Here is a 23,639-nt window from a genome sequence, read left to right on the forward strand (position 1 = left end):
TTCCAAATGTGTTATTATAAATATATTTAAAATCAAGTTTCAACAGTAATGACGTTAAAGTTTATTTTAGTTGATCATAAATGTTTGTTAGTACATTCAGCAGTAACACATTAACCATATTTCAAAGACAATCAAATTAATTCTGAAATTATATATAAAGATGTACTTAAGTCCTACTCAAGTGAGTCAAAAAGCACTCTAGCTAAGTGCATTTTATGTTAATATGAACAATCACCCATTCATTTAATTGTAATTCAAATGCAATTAAGTGTCTGAAAACATTATATTCAGCTCACACTTAAGTATATTATTTCCATAACATACTCTTTTTAAATGCATGCTAAAGTGTACTTCTTTTTCACAAAAGGGGTGCCTACATCATGCATTGAAATATTCTCAACTTTACTTCATTTCTGGAAACCTTTGCATTTTCCTGTAAGATTCTTTTAATGCACACGAATTAATGGATTCTCAACAAACTGTAGTGTCTATAGGCTTCTGAAAACGGTTGTATTGACTTCCAGAGCCATTATTTCAAACCAATCTTAATTCCTTGGTCTTGACAACACTGATACATTATTGTCATATGTATAGACAGACTGAACAGTGAAGAGTGACAGCACTCTACAGCGTCTCCACGTCAAACGCAAACATGACGGCGGGTCACGTTAGTTAATGACAGATGGCTTTACATCACCAGTCCAAATGCCTCATGCTGGTGTAATGTGTTTAACAGGACGCTCAGAGTCACTCATCCTGAACAGGAAATGCTTAGCACACATCCATACAGCAAAATATTGCTGGGAAAGTCTGAAAACGGAAACTTACAGCAATTGAAACAGCAATAAAGACCTCATAAGAGCTTCTGTTCATAATCGTAACTCAGAAAGCGTTCCATCACTCACAACCAAATTTTGGTTATTTGTCATTGGGTAGATGTTTATAGTGACGGTCACTGGAGTTCAGCCATCACTGGATTCCTGGTAATGTTGTTTTGTTGGAACTGTGGCCTAGAAGTTAGCTCATGATTCAACTCTCTGAGTCATCGAGCACATGTGGACGATGCAAGCTCAAATCTTGCTTAAGATATTTCCCCATAATTTCCTATATCCTCAAACCTGGACTATATATAAAAGCTCTAAAAAACTTAAATTGAAAAAAACTCAGGCTATGTTTGGAATGTAATACTGACATACTGCTTACTGCACACTGTCTTCTATAAAACAAACAAAAAAACAAACAAACAAATAAAACATTACCCAGATGACAACCGTTTCAAATAGCTTTTAAATAGCCCTTGTTTAATTCAGTGACAATGTGCTTTACTTTTGTTATTGTGATCAAAAAATAAGAAAAACTACAGCTGTCAACTCCACCCTTGTGAAAAGAAATGTGCGTAATTGTATTGAATGTGCACTTGTAGTGTACATCAAAAGTATGTTTCAAAACTTGCAGGGAATATAATATTAATGAAATAAAGACCACTTAAGTGCATTTAAAGAGAGACACTTTCATGGCTATGTTTCTAACCAGTTAAGTGAACTTGCAGTGCACATTGTAATGATGCCAAATAAAAATGTGCATATTAAGGTACATTTTAGGTACATTGTATTTTAAAGAAGTGCACTTATTTTGATGTGTTGACTAACATACTAAAGCACATGTAAAGTACTTGATTATAATTTTAACTGTAGTGTGTTATTTGATTTTACACTTAACATAAGTTAATTTATTTTAAATGCACTAAACTGCAACTTCATCATTACACATCTAATTACAAATATATCTAAATACATGACATACAAGTTTCAACAGAAATGTCATTACAGTTTATTTTAGTTGCTCATAAATGATTGTTAGTACATTCAGCAGTAACACTTTAACCATAATTTAAAGACAATATGTCATTATGAAATGACATATAAAAATGTACTTAAGTCCTACTTGTGTCAAAAAGCACCGTAAGGTTCAACTAACTGCATTTAATAAAGATTTAAACTACAGTACACTTGCAATTAACATGAAATCAAGTTTCTGAAAACATTACATTTCATTAAAGAAAGCTAAAGTGCACATCATTTTCAGCGTGCTCTGCTGCATACTGCAGTACAGTATGAGTAGTATTGTATGTGTATGGTATTGACACATTGTTCCTTTGAGTAAAGCACTTAAAGTGCTCCAAAGAGACCGTCCTGTCTTTGTAATAAGTACAAAAAGCATCTGCTGAAAGATGAATATCTGTCATTTTACAGCCGCTTGCTGCATCACATATCAAACATTTTTGGCTTCAGAATAAGCCAACTGTTAATCCCACTGTCCTAACCCTACAGCTGTTCCTCATCACCTCGCAGTCCTCTCGTACGGCCCGAGACGGAGCTCACATGAGGGGGAGGGAGGCGTCTGATCTGTGGAAGCTCTTATAACAACCTCAGAAACTGCAGTCACTATTGATGCGATAGCTGCGCCATCACGCTTTTAACTGAAGCCTCCAGCGTAACTGTATCTAATTGTGATCTTACAGACCATAATACGACTGGTCAAAAGCGGTCATTTGCATCATTTGCGGCGTCTAAGCCCTGCTCCTGTGGAGAACTTTCTCACGGGTAAGAAACTGAACAGGCTACTACTGACATTAGTGTGTATGAGAACTCTACTGTACACATGGCAGTCAAGCGCTCTACTCTGATTATAATTGGGAGATGATTCCATGACAGCACACATATTCCTCGAGCACACTGGGATGACGTGATCCAGCACTCAAGATGTGTTTTTCTCTGGCAGTGCTGTGCAATTAGAGCGTGTCACCATTATAAACACAGACCCTAAGGGAAGTTGCTCCTTAAACCAACAGCAGGAGTTCTGTGAAAATATTTAAACAGTAAGAAACAACTTCTGAGGTGAATGTTCATGCCACTTCCCTGCTTTTCTAAATAACCTAAACATTTTTAAAGAAGGTCTTCAAGAGTCTTTAAAGATGAGCTTGAAGCAGTGAGCAAAAGATCATCAGAAAGGACTGGAACAGAACTCAGAAGTTTCTCGTTTGATTCTTTCTTGCATAAACATTTCTTCTTCTTCATACACGGATACTTTTTTACTTTGATTTTGTGTGTTTGCTTTTTCCTTTCTGCATCACTACTTAACAGAAATTAAACACTGAACATCTTTGTAATGAACTTTATATAAATAACTATCACTCTCATTACCTCACACTTATTATAAGGATACAACAAACCTCTGTAGTTCACGATCATAAATGCACTGTCAACAGAGCACATACTTTTAATTTTTTAATTGTCTAAAGGCTAGATTTACTAACAGCTTGCGCCAATGCAAACCTTCTTTTGGCATTAAAAACTATTTTCAGGATTAACTAAAGGCATGCAGTGAAAAATTAGCATTGAAAAGGCGTGGACAGTTATTTCTTTGGTTGACCTTATTGCACATGCATTTGTAGGATTCCCTTTCAGAAGCAACATTTATAGTAGGAGAGTATTTAAATGCGTGCAAGGTGATTTAATGAGGTCTGTGCTAATCACTTTACTGGTATGTGCACTGTTATTTGAATGATAAACACATTGCATGAACAGATGCACACTGAAGTAGGGACCCGATCCACATCTACAGACCAGATCACTGAAACCTGAAGGTGCAGGACTCAAGCATCATGGTGGTAGGTAAACATCACCTTCTTTCTCTTCATCTTTTTCAAAACTAGCATTAGTATTGTCTCTGCATTGGATTATGGTTAATAAAGTATTTATTTCTAAGTTCAAGTACACTATGCATGCAAATCAGTGCTCTGGTAGTGTTAAATACAGAAATATAAAATAAATTATAGTGTTTATTAGGACAGCTATATAAAATTCCAAGACTGATGCCTTCAACAGTGTGCTATAGGGGATAGTGAGCGTTTTCTATCCTTGTACTGTTTATCCAAACGCCTCTGTTTGGAGAGAACCAAGTCTAACCCTCATCTTTTCATTGTCAAGAAATGAAACCTCAGTGTTTTCCCGGTGTCTGACGGTCTTTATTTTTATACCTGTTCATGCAGAGTTAATATTGGTCTGGAAGTCACTCTTCACATGCTTCAACTGTGTAGAAATGAAAAGGTTTGGATTGAGGTCATCTGATGTGAGCGCAGTTGCATGAATGGTTTACAGTGGATGGTCGCCAGGAGCTGAACTGAGCCACTCTGTTAGGGACTGTTATGCATTACAGCCCACTGCGGGGTCAGCATCAGCGTCCGGGCCAGAGCTGTAATCGTCCTGCAAATATATCCTGAAAATGACAGGGGCTGCGCTCGGCTCTGAGGTGGATAAGACGCTCTAAATGGGCTTCTGAAGGATCGCTGGACAGTTCTGGGTAAGCGAGGATGTTGAGCAGACTGGCATGCACAAGCCAAGCAATTAAGCAGATTCCTGCCTGGTCTCTTTATTACTGTTTCTCTCTCCTTCCTCTACATAAACATGAATGAATTTTACATGTTTTTACCCATGTTAAGCTAGTCTAAAAAGGCTTCAAAGTGGTCTCACATGGCATAAATTCTGGTTCATAGCCTATTCTATGGGTGTCCAATCGTGGCTCAATGTCCTGCAGAGTTTAGCTTCAACTTGCCCCAGTGCACCTGCCTGGAAGTGATCCCAAAGACCTTGATTAGTGGGTTCAAGTATGTTTGACTTGCATAGGAGCTAAACTCTGCAGGATAGTGGCCCTCCAGAAGCAGGACTGGACATCCCTTGCCTATCCCAACAAAGAATGCCCCACTTAGATGGGAACTGGCTGTCTGACAAACACCAAGTCACCAATTACTGACCATCTGATGCATTCTGTAAAAAAAAAAAAAAACTGGCAAGTGCTAGCAGTGCTGTCATCTGGTTGGGTGGCTTTGCACAACTTCTGAGAGACAGGGGATGCATCTCAATCAGCTCCCTAGTTCAGTAGTCAGGGCACTGATCAGGGAGTCGGCCATTATAAGGGCGGTCTAAATTGTGAAATCCTTCCAGTGCACTGGAACGTTAGAAAGGTAGCAAACACATCTAATTAACATTTAGAATTAATATTCGGCGGAAATGTTGTAAGGACATGTTACAGAACAATGTTTTTAAAGAACATTAAAAAAATTATTTGAGTTAATGTTAGGTTGAAATGTTTTTAGGGAATGTTAAAAAAATTATATTTCAATCCAAGAGTTAGCTCTAACCCTAATCAAACACACCTGAGCCTGCTAATCAATGATTCAGGATTATTGGAAAGCAGGTAGGTGAGTTTGATCAGGGTTGGAGCTTTTAAGGCATTTGTTCCAGGGCAAGATTTAATACACTAGACCAGGGATCCACTGGTGGGTCAATGTCCTGCAGAGTTCAGCTCCAACTTGCCTAACAACACACACTAGACGTGAGCATACTAATCAACTATCAGATGTCTTATTATTATTGGAAAATCTCACAGGTATAGGTTTGATCAGGGTTGGATTGTATTCCACTGGACTATTGCATCAAGGAATGCCCCATTTAGACCAGAACTGGTCATCTGACATGAACTGAGCAATCACTGACAATCTGATGCATACTGTACTCAAAACTACCAAAGTGCTAGCAGCCCTGTCATTTGGAGGTGCACCGGGGTCCAGTTGGAAAAAAAAAAGTACTGCATACATGAGTTGAGGAAGACCTATTACTGACCATTACAAGTCTGTAGTGGTCCTGAAGACCTTGATTAGCTGGTTCAGGTGTGTTTAATGAAGACTGGAGCTTATCTCTGCAAGATAGTGGCCCTCCAGGAGCAGGATTGACCACTACAGCACTAGACATCTGTAAGCACATCTGTAAATTCTGCTGTATGTCTAATTCTTAATACTTTTGGCTAGACAGAAATTCTGATTTCTACAATTCTGAGGTCTACACACATTTAGACTTTTCTTCTTTAGACACTTCTTTTGTCTTCTAGGTTGGCATCTTCAGTGCTACCAACTAGATAAACTGGGTCTAAACTGTATGCCAAATCTAAAGTGCAAATATTGCACAAACAGCTTGTCGCTGAGGTAGAACCCTTAAATTGACAACCTTTATCATCTACCTTTAAAAGGTGCTTATTAATACCTTTCTACTTAAGGTATGGTTACACACCTTTAAGGATACTGCCCTCGTTGTACCCCAAGCTGTTGTACCCCTAAAGGTAAAATTTTTGCATGATTTCTGACACTGAAGAGACCATTTTGATGATTTTCAGTCATCAAATTTTATAAAGCTGTCCTACTTTCTTTTATAGTTCAATATTGTTCTGGATTTTTTTCGGAGTGTTCCTGAGTGGATTTTGGTCAAAATAAGCTACACTGTGGACCACACTGGCTACATGGGGGATAAAACAGATCAGATAATAAAACATGCTCAAACATATCAGAAGAACTGACTGTAGCATCCAGGATAAGATTGTTTCCAGAACAAATGATAAACACCTGTGCATCCACAGCAATCAGACTGGATCTGGCACTTTCAGTTAGCTCTTGCAATTTTTGTTTACAAAATGCATATGAAAACAGTTCATCTGTGCCTGGGACCACCCAAGTGAAGAGTGACAGCAAGATATAAACCTAACCTTGAGACCTTAATCAGGGGTGTCCAATCCTACTCCCGGAGGGTCCAGCAAAGTTTAGCACCAATCACAATTAAACACAACAGAAGAAGCTAATTCATGTCTCCAGGAGTACTCGAGACTTCCGGGCAGGTGTGTCGGGGTAATTTGAAGCTAAACTCTGCCGGACATTGAGCCTCCAGGAGCAGGTTTGGACACCCCTGCTTAAGACCCTTAGCCTAAGCCCTAAAATTTTACTGGTTGATTGGAATGTTGTTTTAAGTACCAACAAGGATGCTGATCCAAGAACACATCCTACGTATCTTGACCTCCAGGGAGGTGTAGTCTAGAGGTTAAAGCTCTGGGCTGCTAACCAAAAGGATGTAGGGTCCAAACCAAGGTGTGATCCAAGATTAATGATCACTGTAGCCTTGAACATGGCACTTATCATAAGATTACTTCCGGAGGATGGGAATACTGAACTAGTGTACTAGTGTGATGTAGGTTACGTTGAAACATGAATGACAAATTAGGGAATTACCTCCTGTTTTTGTTTCAGCGGCCGTGAACCGTAAGGGTGTATTTTTATCAGGGAGAGGGAGCGCAGCAGGAGCTCACAGTGGGTTATTTTAAGAGTGTCCCTTAATCATTCCTGCTTGACATGTTCTCACTGATAGCCAGACCTTCCCAGAACAACGCAGGAAGGCCTACCATTACCCCTGTTCATATCAGTGTCCCCACTCTTTCACAGGAGGGTTTTACGCATCTATATGCAGCACTGATACCATCAGCAAACCCGTGCTCATACTCATATACTATCAAACGCGCCGCCTCATGCACGCAGAGCTGTAAACGCTCCTAAAATACCCCGATGAACTCCTGCGATGCTGCTCACTGAATGAAGAATGACCTTGTGCAGGGGAGTGTTTGTGTGTGGGATGACAGAGGAAGATATGCCATCTCTAGCAAGACGCAGTTTTATAAGATTACTTCGATTCTTTTTTTGGCTCTCATACTCCAAGAGGAAATAAATTATTTTGAAGAAATGAGAAATGAAATCACTGTATGCAAGAAAAGGGACTTTGCTTTCCAAGACTGCAAGTTAAGCATATCTATTACTCAAACTCACTGTAGGGTTAGTGATGTGACTAAACCCTTAACATTAAGTATGAAACGTCGTGGGTAACTGATCGGAAACTTTTTGGGAGCTACGTCTTCTCTCGGGGGGACGGCTTTTTGGGAGCTACGTCTTCTCTCGGGTCCAGTGGAAGTTTAGATGGTTTGGTTTGAGTATGCGGAGAGTACTTTATTGAGTTTTCATTCAGAACAAGCTCCAGCATGTCACCCTCTTTCAAACGTGCATCAGATAAATGTCTTTGTTTTTTGGTGCCCTTTGTTGATCCGGTATATGTTTGTTGGGGTGTGAACGTGTGCTTCCACCATGACCTCCTCCACCCATGTGAGTCACGTCCTCTCCATTCTGACGCCTTTCTTCCAATAAGGCTAAAACACCAGCGGGTCTCGGCCGTCCCTGACCTGTGCTGCTTTATCCTGTTTCATCAACAACACACCCCTCTTCTATGAATTACTCCTATTTTAGTCAAGCACTCACTCTGCTCTCTATTGAAGCACACTGGTTATTTTCATACACCGATGATGCAGGTGCTATTTATGCATTAACACATATGGATAACAGTTTGGAGACCTTGTAAGGGTTACAAGGTGAATTAACATGAATTAATAATAATACACACTTTTAATGGAGCTTGATTGAGAGTGAGGCCTTGTCATTGTAACCTTGGCAATCTTGAAACCAGAGGTCTATTTTCCAAAAGCATCGTTAGCTAACAATGGTCGCAAGTTCTGTGTTCAACTCTATTGATGGCGATGGAACGTGCTCCAAAGTTGCTTTTGGATTTTACTCCATTAATTACAACAATAGCAAGCTTGATGTTTAATAGTTTAAAAAAAAAACTTTTTTTGTGTGTGAATTTAAATTAAACTGAGTTTTTCTAATGATTTCATATTAAGTATTTTAATGTTTAATAGTTTTTATTAAAATTTTTTTTGTGTTAATTTATTTAAGATTTATTTGTACTTTGTGAGAAAAAGCCTGTCATATTAAAAATAAAACAAACTACATAAAAAGTATTTCATATGCATTTATGAATAAGTTATTAGAGTGTTCCCTAATTGATGTAAATAATCCACACAACACAGAGCTTAATGAATATGTACGCTGACAGAGAAACAGAGAGTCTGAATATTAAAAGTAACTCATTGTTTTATTATAAATAAACCCCTCATGCAGCGGTTCAGAGGTGCACTGTTGAAATGAATGTGTTTGTGTTTGTGTAGAACTCAACAGGGATCTGAGCACATATGAAGTGTGGCCAGGGCTCTGGTTCTGCCGTGGTTTGTGTCGGTGTGTCCAGACTCGCATCTCTTCCTCACGTGAGCGTTTAAAACTCCTCCTGATTGCTGCGTGTCTGTCTGAGTTCAGTCAGCGAGCTCATCACGTCCTGCAGTGATTTCTGGCCGAGCTGCTTCCCTGCTCTCGTCCGCACGCTCACAGTCCCGCTCGCACACTCTTTTTCTCCCACCACTGCATGACAAACACGGGGAGAGGTTAGTTTATCTGAACTACTGCTAACAGGCCCCACAACACTAATTCTTCACATGTGTGCCAGCAGGAAACTATTAAACCATTAAATCCTTAAAGGTCAAGTGTGGCACCACATACAACTGCACAAATACTCTGGGATACAAGAAAGCATTTCTGTATGATAACGAATCCTCACCGAATATGTAATTGTACTGTGCGAGCTGCGCCGAGCGGATTTTCTTATTTAAGGTGTTTCCACGATCATCATCAATATCAGCCATGAATCCAGCTTCCCTCAGTCTGCAGACCACCAAACCACAGCAGACTGCATCAAACACCCAGAAGCTGTTTATAATGATATAAATTAAGTTTGTCCAGAGTGTTGCGTTTCCGCTGACCTCTTGTCCGTACGTCTCACTGCCGCCCCCTACAGGCACCACCATCACCTGCGCTGGCGACAGCCAGAAAGGCCTGAGAAAGACAAAACATTAGTACTTTACCAATTCCAGAAACCATCGAACTCAAAAACACACACCATTTCCCTCCGAAGTTTTCGGCCAGGATAGCGATCATCCTCTCCAGGGACCCCAGCACGGCCCGGTGGATCATGATCGGCCTGTACATCTGTCCGTCAGCCCTGTGACACACACACACACACACACAGCTCAATCACATGACACTGACATACAGCTGAAAATACAATCTTAAATCACCCCGTTCTCTCATATCATAGCCACCACTGATATGACAACCAGACAGTATTTACTGTATTTTTCCAGAAGAAGTGTTTTTTATCATCTGAAACATGCTGTGACTTGTTTTCCAAAGGGGCTTGTGTAATGAAATTAATGTCACGCACAGAAAACATGCACGAAGCGCACACATTTGTACTGATGCTGAACGAGAGGGGGACGTGAGCCTATATTTCTAGTTTCAGTTTCGCTTTAAATAAATTTGTTTCGGCTTGCCATTTATAACAAATACTGTTTATAAGGAATGCCACTATAGTTTTTTTATACATCTATTTTTAATTCCTGATTATATTTAATTTAAACCATAAAAATTGTTAATTTAAATAAAATGATCATTGAATGAAATAAAATATAAACAACTTTAAATTTATTTTTTAGCTAGCTACCAAAGCAACATTTATAATTTATTTGGTTTAACTTAAAAATATAAAAATAAAATAAACTATACAGACATATTAAAAACAGTAACTAATAAAAATAACAATAATAAAAGAAAACAAAAACCGAAAGAAAAATGAACAAAAACAAAATAAAAACTATTACAAGACATTAACAAAACTATAACAGTATCTCTATTAATAACTGTGAAATTTGAAGGTTTTGTTATGGAATGAGAGGAACTAAAACACATGTTGTTTATAGTGTCTGTAAATGCTTTCTTTTAATGCAATTTTACTGAATGTGATAATAATAATGGCACTTCTACACCAATGCTACTTATGTGTGTGTGTGTTTTTTCTCTGAACAACGGAATTTTTCAGGTGCAACTTATTTTTCAGAAAATATAGTAAGCTGATTTAAAAAACAAACACATTATTGTAATATTCCAGTAAATGATAGCTTTGAGAACAATAGGATAAACTAGATCCTTTCAATGTAAGTGCCAGGATGCACATGATGCGGGGAATGTGCTTAATTTTCATGAAAATAATGACAAAAATCTTAATGGTCTTAGCGGTTAATGGATATAATTTCAATTTCTTTCACATTTTATTCAGACCTAGTTTAAATCGCATCCTACTCATGTGGGTTTCTGACAGGCTCATCTGTCCGTGAGGGCAGGAGAGATCTTACCCAGAATACTGCAGGTTGAATCTGATGGGCAGCTGGAAGTCCAGCTGGATCGTGGCACACTGGTGCTGTCGGCCGAGAGCGTCTCGGATCTGGATGTCAATCTGAACACAGTGTTACAGAACAAAATGAAACACCAGATGACCAGCAAACATCCCTTCAGCCACCTAACAAATCAGGAGCTCCTGATACTAGCTTTAAAGAAAAAAAAAAATGAATGCTTTTATTCAGCACGGATGCATTAAATTGTTTAAAAGTGCCAGTGAAGACATTTATAATGTGACAAAAGATTTCTATTTCAAATAAACGCTGTTCTTTTGAACTTTCTATTCATTTGTGAATCCTGAAAAATAAAATGCATCACAGTTTTCACAAAAATATTGTGTATTTTTAACATTGATAATAATCAGAAATGTTTCTTGAGCAGTAAATCATCATATTAGAATGATTTCTGAAGATCATGTGACACTGAAGACTGGAGTAATGATGCTGAAAATACAGCTGCGCATCACAGAAATAAATTACAGTTTAACAGAGATTCAACTAGAAAACAGTTGTTTTAAATTATAAAAATATTTCATAATATTTAATGTATTTCCGATCAAATAAATGCAGCCTCGGTGAGCAGAAGAATACAAAACATCAGTGACCTCAAATTTTAGTGTATATGGGTAACTGATGCATTGTTTTGCACCATTTCGCTTCACTAGTTCATTTTAAACAGTCATGTGGATTACCCAACTTTATTTTTCATGCAGTGTCAGACCAGAAAACATCTTTCACCTTTGGTCCATAAAACGCCCCGTCTCCGGGATTCAGCTCCCAGGGCTCCTCAAACTGCTTGAGACTGCTCTCCAGCTGCTGCTCCGGGACGAACAGAGAGAGACACACATAACAGAGGAAAACCTGGAATGTGTCAGAGTACGGCTTTGGCTCTGGAAACGCTAATAAAAGAATCTGCTGTAAACATCTAATTCAATAATCCCAAAACACGCGCAGCTGAAAGCAGCATTAGTTTGAGGGAGAGAGCGCTGGGAGAGATATTACTGTTTCCTTGTTTAACCCAAAGCAGCCAGACAAACCCGGCCTGGAAACCACATCCATCCTTATAAAGCAAAGGCCTTGTGCATGTCCTACATTAAAGGGATAGTTCACCCAAATATCGACGGTAACTATTAACATCCACAGTATTATTTTTTTCATACTAAGGAAGTCAATGGCATACTCCAAAATATCTTCTTCTTATTTTTGGGTGAACTATCGCTGGGTGAAGAGCTCCTGTAGTGTGTAGTGTGCTTTATATACTGCATACTCGGCTCTGATTGGCTGTTTGTTTCCCTCCTCTGACTCTCATGACCTGTTTGCTGTATTCCACACCGTGACCCTGATCAACATCAACGAATCTCTGACACGTTTCCCGTCTGTTCGGACCTGCCCTACATTTACGCCGCGTGTTTCCTTCATTGTCTCGCTGCATACTCTACACTGGTACTTGTACAGACAAGATCTTACACTCTCCACACCACTGCAGCACTAACAGCCTCCGACACGCTTCGACACGGGCTGTTGTTAACTAATCATAAAACTATTAAAAATTGTTTTCAAAAATTTGAATCAAATTTGAATAAAAAAAAATAAAAAAAAAGCAAAATCTATTTTAGCTAGGTAACTAACTGAAATAAATATATTTACATTAAAGTATTAAAAATTAATACCAAAAAATAAAGCTCTATATGTGTGTGTGTGTGTGTAATGTAAGTCTACCGTACATATACATATATATAAAAAAAGAAACTGAAAAAAAAAAACAAACTGAAATTAATATAATAAGTTGACCTAAAATTACTAAAACCAAAATGGAAATACAAATAAATTAAAGTTATAAAAATAAAAAATCGGAAATGTTGCCTTGTCAATTAACTGAAATAAATAAGTTTATTTAAATTAAAACTCAAATATAAATAAAGCTAAATATAAATATTTTGAAAACAAAACTAATAAAAAGGACAAATTATAAATATTAGATGAAAAGTGTAAGCTTAAAACTCAAAAATAATAAATGTTACCTAAAATGAAATATTATTAATGTTAGATGAAAAGTGTAAGCTTTATATATATATATATATATATATATATATGACAAACTATACATTTTACATAAAAACTAAATAAACAAATATTGTCTTGGAAACTAAATGAAATAAAATGTTAAAGTTACTAAAACTAAATCTGAAATACAAATAAATGAAGGCTAAATAAAAAACAATGACAAAAGCACATAACAGAATGACTAAAACTTAAATTACAAAAACTTAATTTAAATGAATAGTGAAAATATAAAAAGAATAGTTTAAAAACAACCCTGAAATAACACAGTGTCCCGTGCTTCGGTGGGCGGCGGTCAGTGGGTGTGATTGACAGGTGTACCTGCTCTGCAGCGTCCCAGAGGGCAGGCTCTCCCAGACAGGGCACGGGCCGCGTGGAGAGGAGACAGTGAAAGGAGAAACCGAAGACACGATACACGCTCCTCACGAAGCCCAAACACGCCGTGATCTCCTCCTGCAGCTGAAGAGACAGAAAAGAGAAGCACAAACAACTGAAGGGTGTGTACGAGACACAGTATAAACACTGACATTACAACAGATCGGTGCATTCCTTCACACTGAACACCGCTGCACAAACACACACAGAAACACTGTTTGATATGACGCAGAAAGAGCTTGTGTGAGGCTCCGAAGGGAGGGAAAACTAACATGCTCCACTTCTGGAGATACAAAGGAATCCAAGGGTAATTAGGATTAATGGCATTAGAAGACACACTACTGTCACTGAGCTTTAATTCAGAGGATGATTTGATTACGTCACTGAGGGTCACACTGGTGAGATTATTTCTTTCTGATCTGAAGCATTCATTATGTAGAAATTCCTGAGAAAAGCACAACACTCACAGAACACTTTGCAGAAATTGAGTTTAGCTAACTAGAACAACTCCAACCGTGAGGAGGCCAATTATTACTAACCATCCAACACTTACAGTCAACTCAGACAACAAACAAGGAACTGATTCAGACTCATTCAGATCAAATTAAAATATACATACACTTCTTATTACTGCTATTAATGGACATGTTTTTCTCACAAATATTATGTAATACGACGCTGGCCAGTAACTGATGAGCTCTGACATATGCTCCTGCTTGGTCTGGAACTATTTGCTCTGTGGTCAAGAAAAACAAAGCACTTAAATGCATTAACTGTCTCCTAAAGAGACTTGTACACTGGAGAGTGGAGAGACAGGTCTGCACCCCGGACTCGGTTACGTCCTTGATGCTTCTGAAACAATCACCGAAAGGCTTTGAAGCTGTACCTGCTCAGGTGTGCAGAAGATGTGTGCGTCGTCCTGGCAGAAGCGGCGGACTCTGGTTAGCCCCCCCAGCGCCCCCGAGTGTTCGTTACGGTGCAGCGCGCCAAAGTCTGCCCAGCGGATGGGAAGCTCTCTCCACGAACGAACCCGCTGCTCGAACATCACACTGAACAGAGCACACGAGAGGAGCATTCATTCATACTGTATGAAGAAATATCATCATGAAAATACATCTAATACACTTTCTAATACACACTATCTGGGGTTGGTAAGAATTTTTAATGTTTTTGAAACATCTCTTCTGCTCACCGAGGCTGCATTTATTTGATCAAAAACACAGTACAAATAGTTAAATATTATTACAATTTAAAACAGCTGTTTTCTGTGTGAATCTCTGTTAAACTGTAATTTATTTCTGTGATGCGCAGCTGTATTTTCAGCATCATTACTGCAGTCTTCAGTGTCACATGATCTTCAGAAATCATTCTAATATGATGATTTGCTGCTCCAGAAACATTTCTGATTATCAATGTTGAACACATTAATATTTTTGTGGAAACTGTGATGCATTTTATTTTTCAGGATTCACAGATGAACAGAAAGTTCAAAAGAACGGCATTTATTTGAAATAGAAATCTTCTGTAACATTAAAAATTTCTTTATTGTGACTGTTAATCAATTAAAAAAATAAAATGATAAATTTCTTAAAAAAAAAAAAAAAAAATCTTACTGACTCAAACCTTGAATGGTAGTGCATGAATAAATTAAATGAAAGCCTATTCACACCATATTCAGAAGCATGCACAACATTTCTCCCTCACACCGCTTGAAAAACTGTACAGTAATAACATGAGTCTGGAGGTTAGGTCAGATTTCTGACTCATGCGGATGTTTCTCAGAGAGTGATAGATGGGTCACTGGTCTGGACAGCTGGACAGAGTTAGCACTGAGTTGCACTGACCAGTGTGCGGGGCAGTTCATGGGTTTGAGAGCGAAGGTGTGCGGCTCACAGGTCACCGTGAACATGTTCTCGCTGTAATGCTCCCAGTGACCCGATCGCTCCCACAGAGACCTGCTGTACAGCGTCGGGGTCACGACCTCGCTGAAGCCCCGCCTCCGGTACTCACTCTGACAGGAAGAGGAAGTGGTTACATTAGAATCACACGTGCCATTATGAGTGCACTCCAAATCTGAGTGAGAATATATGTACTAATATGTTTGTTTTTAAATGGATACATTTATTAAAGCTTAAGAAAAAATAATAAAAAATAAAAATAAAATGAAAAAAAAAAAAAGTCATTGTTTCATATTTGCTCCATCAGGCTTTAATGTCTCATAGTATGATATAGTGAAAATATGGAGTGGAAAAAAATCAGCTCAATTTAATTCAGAGGCCCAAACTGAGCAGAAATATGCAATTTAGTGCAGATGCTGATATTTACATGAACAAAAAGTCTGATGAAATGAAAAGTCTGATAGTTTGCAAAATCAGTGAGATCTTTATAACAGCAGACCCTTGCATAAAATGATATAAATATCAGTCTTCGCTCTATATCTCCAATAATGTGTCTCAGTAAGATGAGATTTAAATGATCCAAACATATAATGCAATGCAATCCAATGATGATTGAGAGATGAAGAAATAAACACTCCTCAAAAGATCCTGAGGGTCAGATTTGAGACTCATATTTTCACATGATTTTCTAGAAAGTTATGAATCAGAAGGTATGGAGTAGACTCTGTGTGTGACAGCAAGTTTTGATCATGCTGATCATTTAGAAACCTTAGTCGTTTGCATATTAAATATGATACAGTAGGCTTACAGGGTTTAGATTATGAGAAGCATCACTTAAGGCAAGCATGTCCACATTGTTAACTGCTGCAGACAGTATGTCTTTGGCCACTGCACAGTGAACACTGACCTACACCCTTCAGAGTGCTCACTTCACCCGCCCTAAAGACTGAGCACATGCACAGCATTCTCTCCCGGAGCGATGCTCAGAGATACACTGCTGCTGAAGTGGGGAAGGTGTGTAGGGGGTGTATGGAGTGTGTGAAGTGTGTGAGGGTGATGACGTGGTGACGTGTAGTGAGTTTGTGAATTTAGTGAGCGTGTTGTATATATGAGCTCCTTTAGGCATGAAGAAACAGCTGCCAGGACTGACATCGTGAAAGAAGAAGAGCTCCTGCGCCTGAGACGAGAACAACATCAGAGCCAGCTGGAGATATCACACAGACAGACAAATCTGCTCGGGTTTATGCTGCTCCGGTCGATGTGACACTCATACTGACGCACAGCGGCATGAATACAAGGTCATGCAGAAGCACATGCTGTTGTTTATGAATGGAGAGTATGTGTACTCCATATGCTCCTGCTGTCGCGAGTCTCACACTGTGAAGCAGAGGATGTGGCTCTCACCTTCCCGATTCTCCTGTGGTCTCTCTTCCTGGCCTCCTCCTGCTCTCTCTCCCATTCCTCTCGCTCTCTCTCTCCTGGAAACACCACGCCCATCATCCTGAGGATACCTGACGCCTCTGTTGAGCCGGACAGAGTTACAGGAGACACCTGAGAGCGTGACACACACAGAGTAGAAGTGTTAGAGGAGTCAGAAAGTGTTATTCAACCACGCACGAGGAGACTACAAGCACCATTTCTCAATTTGATGTGGACACAATCTGAGCTTTGGCAGATGATAAGACTATTGCAGGTTGTGTGTTTTTTTTTTTTTTTATAATTTATTACTTTTATTCAGCAAGGATGCATTAAATTGATCAAAAGTGACAGGAAAGACATTAATTATGTTACAAAATATTTATATTCTATTCTACAGTATTCTATCTAAACTTAAACTTATTTGAACATTTCTAATTTGTGTTTAGGTTTACATACAAAAAATATCAAAGTAAACACATTAAATAAAAATGAATAAAAACTGTTTAAAAAAATAATAAAAGTGATGAATATAAAATGAAATTACTTCAACTTGAAAACAGAATATACACACACATATATATATATAGTTTGTTTATAATAGAAAAATATTTTCAAAAAATGTTCTTTTTTACTTTATTCAATAAAAAAAATCATGAAAAAATGATCACGGGTTCAAAAAAAATTAATCAGCAAAACTTTTCAACATCATCATATTAGAATGATTTCTGAAGATCATGTGACACTGAAGACTGGAGTAATGATGCTGAAAATACAGCTGCGCATCACAGAAATACATTACACTTTAAAGTATATTAAAATAGAAAAACAGTATTTTAAATGGTAATAATATATTACTGTTTTTTCTGTATTTTTGGTCAAATAAATGCAGCCTTGATGAGTAGAAGAGACTTCTTTTAAACACATTAAAAATCTTACTGAACCCAAACTTCTGAACAGCAGTGTATATATAAAGATATAATACATTGATATAATATCAATAGTACTAAAAAAAGCAGCGGTTGCAAGAAAATGTCATTAAAAAGAAAGAAGCTGTATGAAGCTGTTTTTCACTATAGTTTACAAACTATTGTGTCATATAAACAAAGGCCTGATGTAAAGGTTAATCATCACATAAACACAAGAATGCACCAACATCAGGATCAGTCTGAACTCTCATCAAATCAAATCCAGAAATGCTGTGAACTGCTCAGAGGAAATAAAATGTTCCATAAATAAAACTGAACTAAGTCCCGTGTCACAACCCTAAAGAGAGAACGACAGCTCGTGGAAAGAGAAGGGAAAGTGTGAAACAGGAAGAGTGAGAGATATTAATACCATCAACAGGAAGCTGCTATGGAAACAACAGTACAAACAGTGTTACTATAACAACAGAAGAGCGGGATCGAGTGTCCTGTCACGCTATTATAGAGTGAGAGTTACCTGGAGCATCTTAAAGGCCTTCAGGAAGCCCGTGTGCGGCAGAAGAACACCTGAACACACTCCCACAGTGTCTCCACACCTGAGAGAGACACACACACACACACACACACACACACACACATCAGACACCAAACACACACCATCAGCTCCAGCAGGACACCGAGAGACTTCAGACCTGTAGACACTGAGTGTGTCTCCCATCATCTGCTCTTCAGCCAGACGCAGCCGGACAGCATCATCCTACACACACACACACACACACACACACACACACACACACACACATGAATCTGAATCACATGTGTATTTATCTAGAAAGACTGTACAGTTTTTCAAACATCCTTCATTTAGGAATCTTTATGAATATGATCAGCTTTAGTTTCATCTCATGCTTTCTTAGTCTCTTCTTCCTGCGGGGAAACATCCCAGCCAGAAACTACAATAGTTTACTATGAACTCAATGGAAATTAAATTAAATACAATTTATTGTGTAATCAAAATACCAATAATGCCCAGAAAAAAAAATAAAAAAAAAATAAATGAAGTGTAACTTTTAATTATAGACAAGCGTGAAATACACAGGGACTCTTATTTTGAAATATCTATACTATTGCAGGCTGTTTCTTTAGATGAGAGATAAAATATGCATTCTTACAACGGTCTAAATCATATTATACATATTATATAACGGTCGTAAAGTAGACATTGTCATAATTCATCATCTCGAGTCCATAAGCAATCGCTTTGCATAAATGTGTGCTATTCATCGAGTGAGAATCGCTCTGAAGCGCCACCTTTTTTTCTTTTTTTTCTTTTTTTACAATTTATGTTTTTCCATCTCCAAAATATACTATTTCTTAAAATGATAATTTAGATTCCCCCAAATCACGGGTTTGTGTCAATCTTTTTTCAGTCTTTATCTACATGAGAAAGTGTAGACGTAAGGGAACAAACCATGGGTTGAAGAAGACCGTAAAGCTCAAAAGCTAGAGGACAGGCTGACCTGGAAGAGCTCTTTCAGGTCCTGTACCGTGACCTCGAGCTTGATGACGGGAGTCTTCTCAGCTGCCATCTGCTTACAGCTCTGCTCCACGTCCAGCAGAGAGGGAGCGCTACGACACACACACACACACAGCTCAGCTTTATATCTCAGATAAACAGCAGGTGAAGAACATCAGGGGCTGGAAAGGGAACAGACTTGTTTTGGAGCTGGTAATCACAGTACAGGCCCGTGTCAGAGACCCCCTCTCGACACACACGAGCGCTGAAGAGATTCTCCATCACACTCGCTAACACACACGCTCCGGTCCGCCACACCACTTCAGCAGACACACACAAACAGATTCACAGCAGATCACACTTCTAATCAGTACAACAAAACATTAACAGCATCATACTATTCAACATCAGCATCAGATATTATGATCTGATATTCATGTTTGTAGGGTGAAATTGAGACTGAAAAGCGGGCACCTGTCTCCCCTCGAGCGAGTCAAAGCCCAGCAGCTGCAGCTCACAGTCCTCCAGCAGAGGGCGACTTAGATCCCACAGCGCTCCGTTTACTCTGCCCGCCACTGCACCTTTAACACTGTACACACACAGAAACACACAACTACAGAAGAGGGAGAATTAGTTTAAAGAGGGATTTGTTTTTTATGAACGAAAAACAAAAAAATGGTGTATGATTTACTTAATTATCTGTGAAATACAGTAGAACTTTCTGAGTGAAAACTGCAACAAACAAAAAAAAAGTAGTAAGAGTGTTTTATTTTTTATATTATATTTTATTTTATATATTTTAAAGATAAAATTATTCAAATGAATAGATTAATGCAAAGAATATAAATAATATTAATTTATTTTATATATATATATATATATATATATATATATATATATATATATATATACATACATACATACATACATACATACACACACACTACTAGTCAAATGTTTTTGAACAGTAAGATTTTAAATGTGTTTTAAGTCTCTTCTGCTCACCAAGGCTGCATTTATTTGATCCAATATACAGCAAAAGCAGTAATATTGTGAAATATTTTTATTATTTAAAATAGCTGTTTTCTATGTGAATATCTGTTAAACTGTAATTTATTTCTGTGATGTGCAGCTGTATTTTCAGCATCATTACTCCAGTCTTCAGTGTCACATGATCTTCAGAAATCATTCTAATATTATTATAATGATTCAGTAACAAAGACAGTGACTTGCTGCCACCTACTGGCAATTTCAGTTTCATTTTATACATTTCAAATATAAATTGAGTCATTTAAATGGTTTAATACTTCTATATTCAAAACTTTATATTTAAAACACTGATCTCATAACATTGCTATTATGAAACGCATCAATGCCACCTCTGAGTCTTGTCAGAAAGTCTGTAATGCTGCATCTGTGCTCTTCTGTGCCGTGCGAAGATGAATCGTTGATGCTGATTTAAACTGACTACTAACTTATTCTTCCTGATTGTATGTTATTATTTGAATTTAATTGAATTTATTGTTTAATTAAAATTTTTGCTAAAAGTTTGTCTTTTTTTTGGCACAAAAGATGGCATGCATTTAATAAAGTTAGAGGCATTACAAAGGTGTTATGTTTTTTGGGTGTTTTTTTTTTTTTACCTTTAAGGATTCAAATATCGCCTTATAACAGGAAGGCTAATTTCTGTTATTGATCAGGTGTTCCTAATATTTTTTTTAGTAGGAGTAGGAGCACAAGTACTCTTGAAAAAAAAATGTAAGCATAGAAACCTTAAGAATGTAATGTTGCCTTGTGAAAAGTATTAAATATAACCTATAACTCATGCATTACTGTACCACTAAATAATAAGCATTTTGAGGGCTTAGCTAAACAGACCAATTAGAGACAATTACTAATCATGCTGATTTTTCATTCAATTATTCTTTTTTTTTTTTTTTTTTTTTTTTATTAAACACAAGGGGTCATTAATGATGCTTACATTATAACATGTGCAAATTCACACACAACACATCTTTAATTTGGCCAGAACTGCAGGTGCCTTAACATCCAAGAAGCTTCAGAGAACATATTAAATAAGTTTAATGTTATTATAGATTATAAAGTGTTACATAATTAAATACACATGAAAGGTCAACTAAAATTACCTTTATTAAATAATTAATTAATTCATTTATTATTGTATTGCTAAGGTTTGCATATGGGGGTGTGTTCTTTATGACAGCTTTCCTAAAAATATATCTTATTCCTAAAATAAGAAAGATCCCGATATATCACCTTATCACAATATACAGTACTGCAACCGCTGTATCGTATTGACAGATTCTCGCCAATACACAGCCCTAGTGAGCAGAAGAGAATTCTTTAAAAAAAAAATATATATAAAAAATCTTACTGTTCAAACACTATTGACTGGCAGTGTGTGGGCTTTGAAGACAAAAAAGGCTGACAGTCACTGATCTAGAGTTCCGTTCACAGTGAGTCTGAGTCTTATATTTACCGTTCACTCTTGGCGATCTGTAACGGCGAGGTCACACCGGCTGACCCTTTGACCGTCCTGCCATCAGCCAATCGGATGGACAGATCCCGTCTTGATGCTTCCTGCTCCTCAGCAGCTCCAGACGCATGCCGATCACGGAGAGACTGGAAGATCCGCAGGCGCTCGGTCTGACAGGCGGACGGGTACAGCTGGAACACAGAGACACACACGCAATCAGACGACTTCACATGAGGGAGGGGTACTTAATCACACCTGTCTCAAAACAAACAAACAAACAAACATACTTCAAGATCACAGAACTAAATGACTTGGTATTAATGGCATACACAGATCAGACCGACCACATACTGAATCATTAATAACAATATACAGTGAAGAACACAAATCTGAGAACACTACTGAAAATATGCTGCATTAATTACATTACGAATTACTAATCAGGATTAGAATTTGATTGTGAGAATACATCAGTTTCTGGTGTGTCCTTTGCTTTAATGAGAGCAGCACTGAACTAAACCTGATGATCATGTTCTCCAGAATGATTCAGAAGAGCATCTTCAGCTCCAATGCAAGAGCAGTCACATTTCTTATAACATCACTTTGAATTAGATGTGTTGCATTTAGATTAAAATGAATGCATTTTAAATGTGGTCTGACATTAATCCCCTCTGTACTAATACAATTTACACTACACTAGTCTTCACAGAGAGCTTTCTATATATATGTAGTATTGAATAAATGTGCACTAAATTAAAAAATAAATAAAAATACATTTGCATAAACACAACCAAAACAATTAAAATGCATGCATACATAAAAAAGTTATAGTTCATAATGTATCCAAAAATCTCATTATACAAAAGCTATGTTAACCCCATTCTCAAAGACAGCCTAAAGCGAGTCAGGGTCAGGTGACTGTGTGCCACGGTCCTGCACACCTTCCCGTAGCTTCTGCTGCCGCGCACCGCCGCCTGACACACGCGTCGCCTCCCGAACACAGACACCAACATCTCACACAAAGATACGGAGCATCACTTCTCCTCCAAAACAGCAAACGTTGCCCTCTCTCAGCGGGCCGCCATGTCTCCGGAACTACTACAGCGTCACAGAGCGAGAACCCCGATTCGCCGAAGAATTCGAAAGAGGGCGGGCTCTGTGTGCGCAACAACCAATGAGAAGCGAAGCCAGACGTGCGTCACGAGCGTCCGCTCAGTGCGTAAGAAAACACATCAACTGACAGCATTCTTCAGCATGCGACCACGCGCCACATCCAAACACACGGACCTCACGGAGGACTGGGAAAACAGACAACGCTGCAGGTTTATATATCTATGTCGAACCAAAGCAAAGTGATATATTAGAGAAACAAGCTCAAGTTCTCTGCTCCATCACTTGATCTGATGCACTCACAACTCCACCCTGTTACTCCTACAGGATCCTAGAGACGACATGCAAAACACTTTTATAAAAAATATGTGAACTATGCCGATTACTGCATATGTAACATCTGAAGTGCAGTAATCCGACTGTAATAAACAGTTAAAGCACACCATAAGTGTGTTTCAGACACAGCTCAGTTAACCAAATGTTTAAATCTGGTTTTAATATCTGTTTGCAATGTACTGACCCACAGTCCTTCATCATTAGCTGTCTGTGCAAACACAGTGTAAACTTCAAGGTACACTCTCAGAAAGAAGAAAAAGGGATGGAAGCTGTCACCAGGGTGGTATGGTTTCAAAAGGTACTTTTTTTTTGTTCATTTTAGGTATTAATATGTAGGCTACCTTTAAGTACCTCTCAGTGACAACTTTAGTATCTTTTATTTTCCCCCTTTCTGAAGTGTACAGCGAGTGTTTTATATATTCATGATCTACTAGTTACTGAAAGGCTAACATTGGGGAAAA

The 23,639-nt window shown here is 38.0% G+C and overlaps 1 protein-coding gene and 1 long non-coding RNA gene across 2 annotated transcripts; one reads left to right on the forward strand and one right to left on the reverse strand.

Moving 5' to 3' along the window:
- The first annotated feature begins 5,466 nt into the window (after positions 1-5,466).
- Positions 5,467-7,743, forward strand: LOC122144541. The gene is made up of 4 exons (XR_006159750.1): positions 5,467-5,836; positions 5,947-6,040; positions 6,112-6,174; positions 6,268-7,743. It is a non-coding gene; the product is annotated as an uncharacterized LOC122144541 (long non-coding RNA).
- A 1,093-nt stretch (positions 7,744-8,836) lies between these two features.
- Positions 8,837-22,869, reverse strand: tars2 (threonyl-tRNA synthetase 2, mitochondrial). Its single transcript, XM_042755521.1, has 18 exons — positions 22,674-22,869; positions 21,736-21,923; positions 19,710-19,824; positions 19,435-19,556; positions 19,240-19,348; positions 18,412-18,476; positions 18,237-18,315; positions 16,782-16,928; positions 16,447-16,554; positions 15,324-15,490; positions 14,366-14,528; positions 13,426-13,563; positions 11,782-11,859; positions 11,002-11,102; positions 9,711-9,812; positions 9,574-9,646; positions 9,372-9,486; positions 8,837-9,175 (listed from the first exon to the last, which is right to left on the reverse strand). The coding sequence occupies exons 1-18, from the start codon at positions 22,743-22,745 to the stop codon at positions 9,033-9,035; spliced, it is 2,085 nt and encodes a 694-aa protein (XP_042611455.1). The 5' UTR covers positions 22,746-22,869; the 3' UTR covers positions 8,837-9,032.
- Positions 22,870-23,639: the final 770 nt, after the last annotated feature.

Source organism: Cyprinus carpio, unplaced genomic scaffold (assembly GCF_018340385.1).
Source record: "Cyprinus carpio isolate SPL01 unplaced genomic scaffold, ASM1834038v1 S000006714, whole genome shotgun sequence".
Classification (NCBI taxonomy): Eukaryota; Metazoa; Chordata; class Actinopteri; order Cypriniformes; family Cyprinidae; genus Cyprinus; species Cyprinus carpio.

What these genes read in the sequence shown, in the direction of transcription:
- tars2 (XM_042755521.1), bottom strand. Translation starts at nt 22,745, where the DNA reads ATGTTGGTGTCTGTGTTCGGGAGGCGACGCGTGTGTCAGGCGGCGGTG. An exon ending in ACCTGAAAGAGCTCTTCCAG is followed by an intron (nt 18,477 to 19,239) that starts GTCAGCCTGTCC and finishes GTGTGTGTGTAG; the next exon opens with GATGATGCTGTCCGGCTGCG. An exon ending in ATGAACTGCCCCGCACACTG is followed by an intron (nt 14,529 to 15,323) that starts GTCAGTGCAACT and finishes TGCTCTGTTCAG; the next exon opens with TGTGATGTTCGAGCAGCGGG.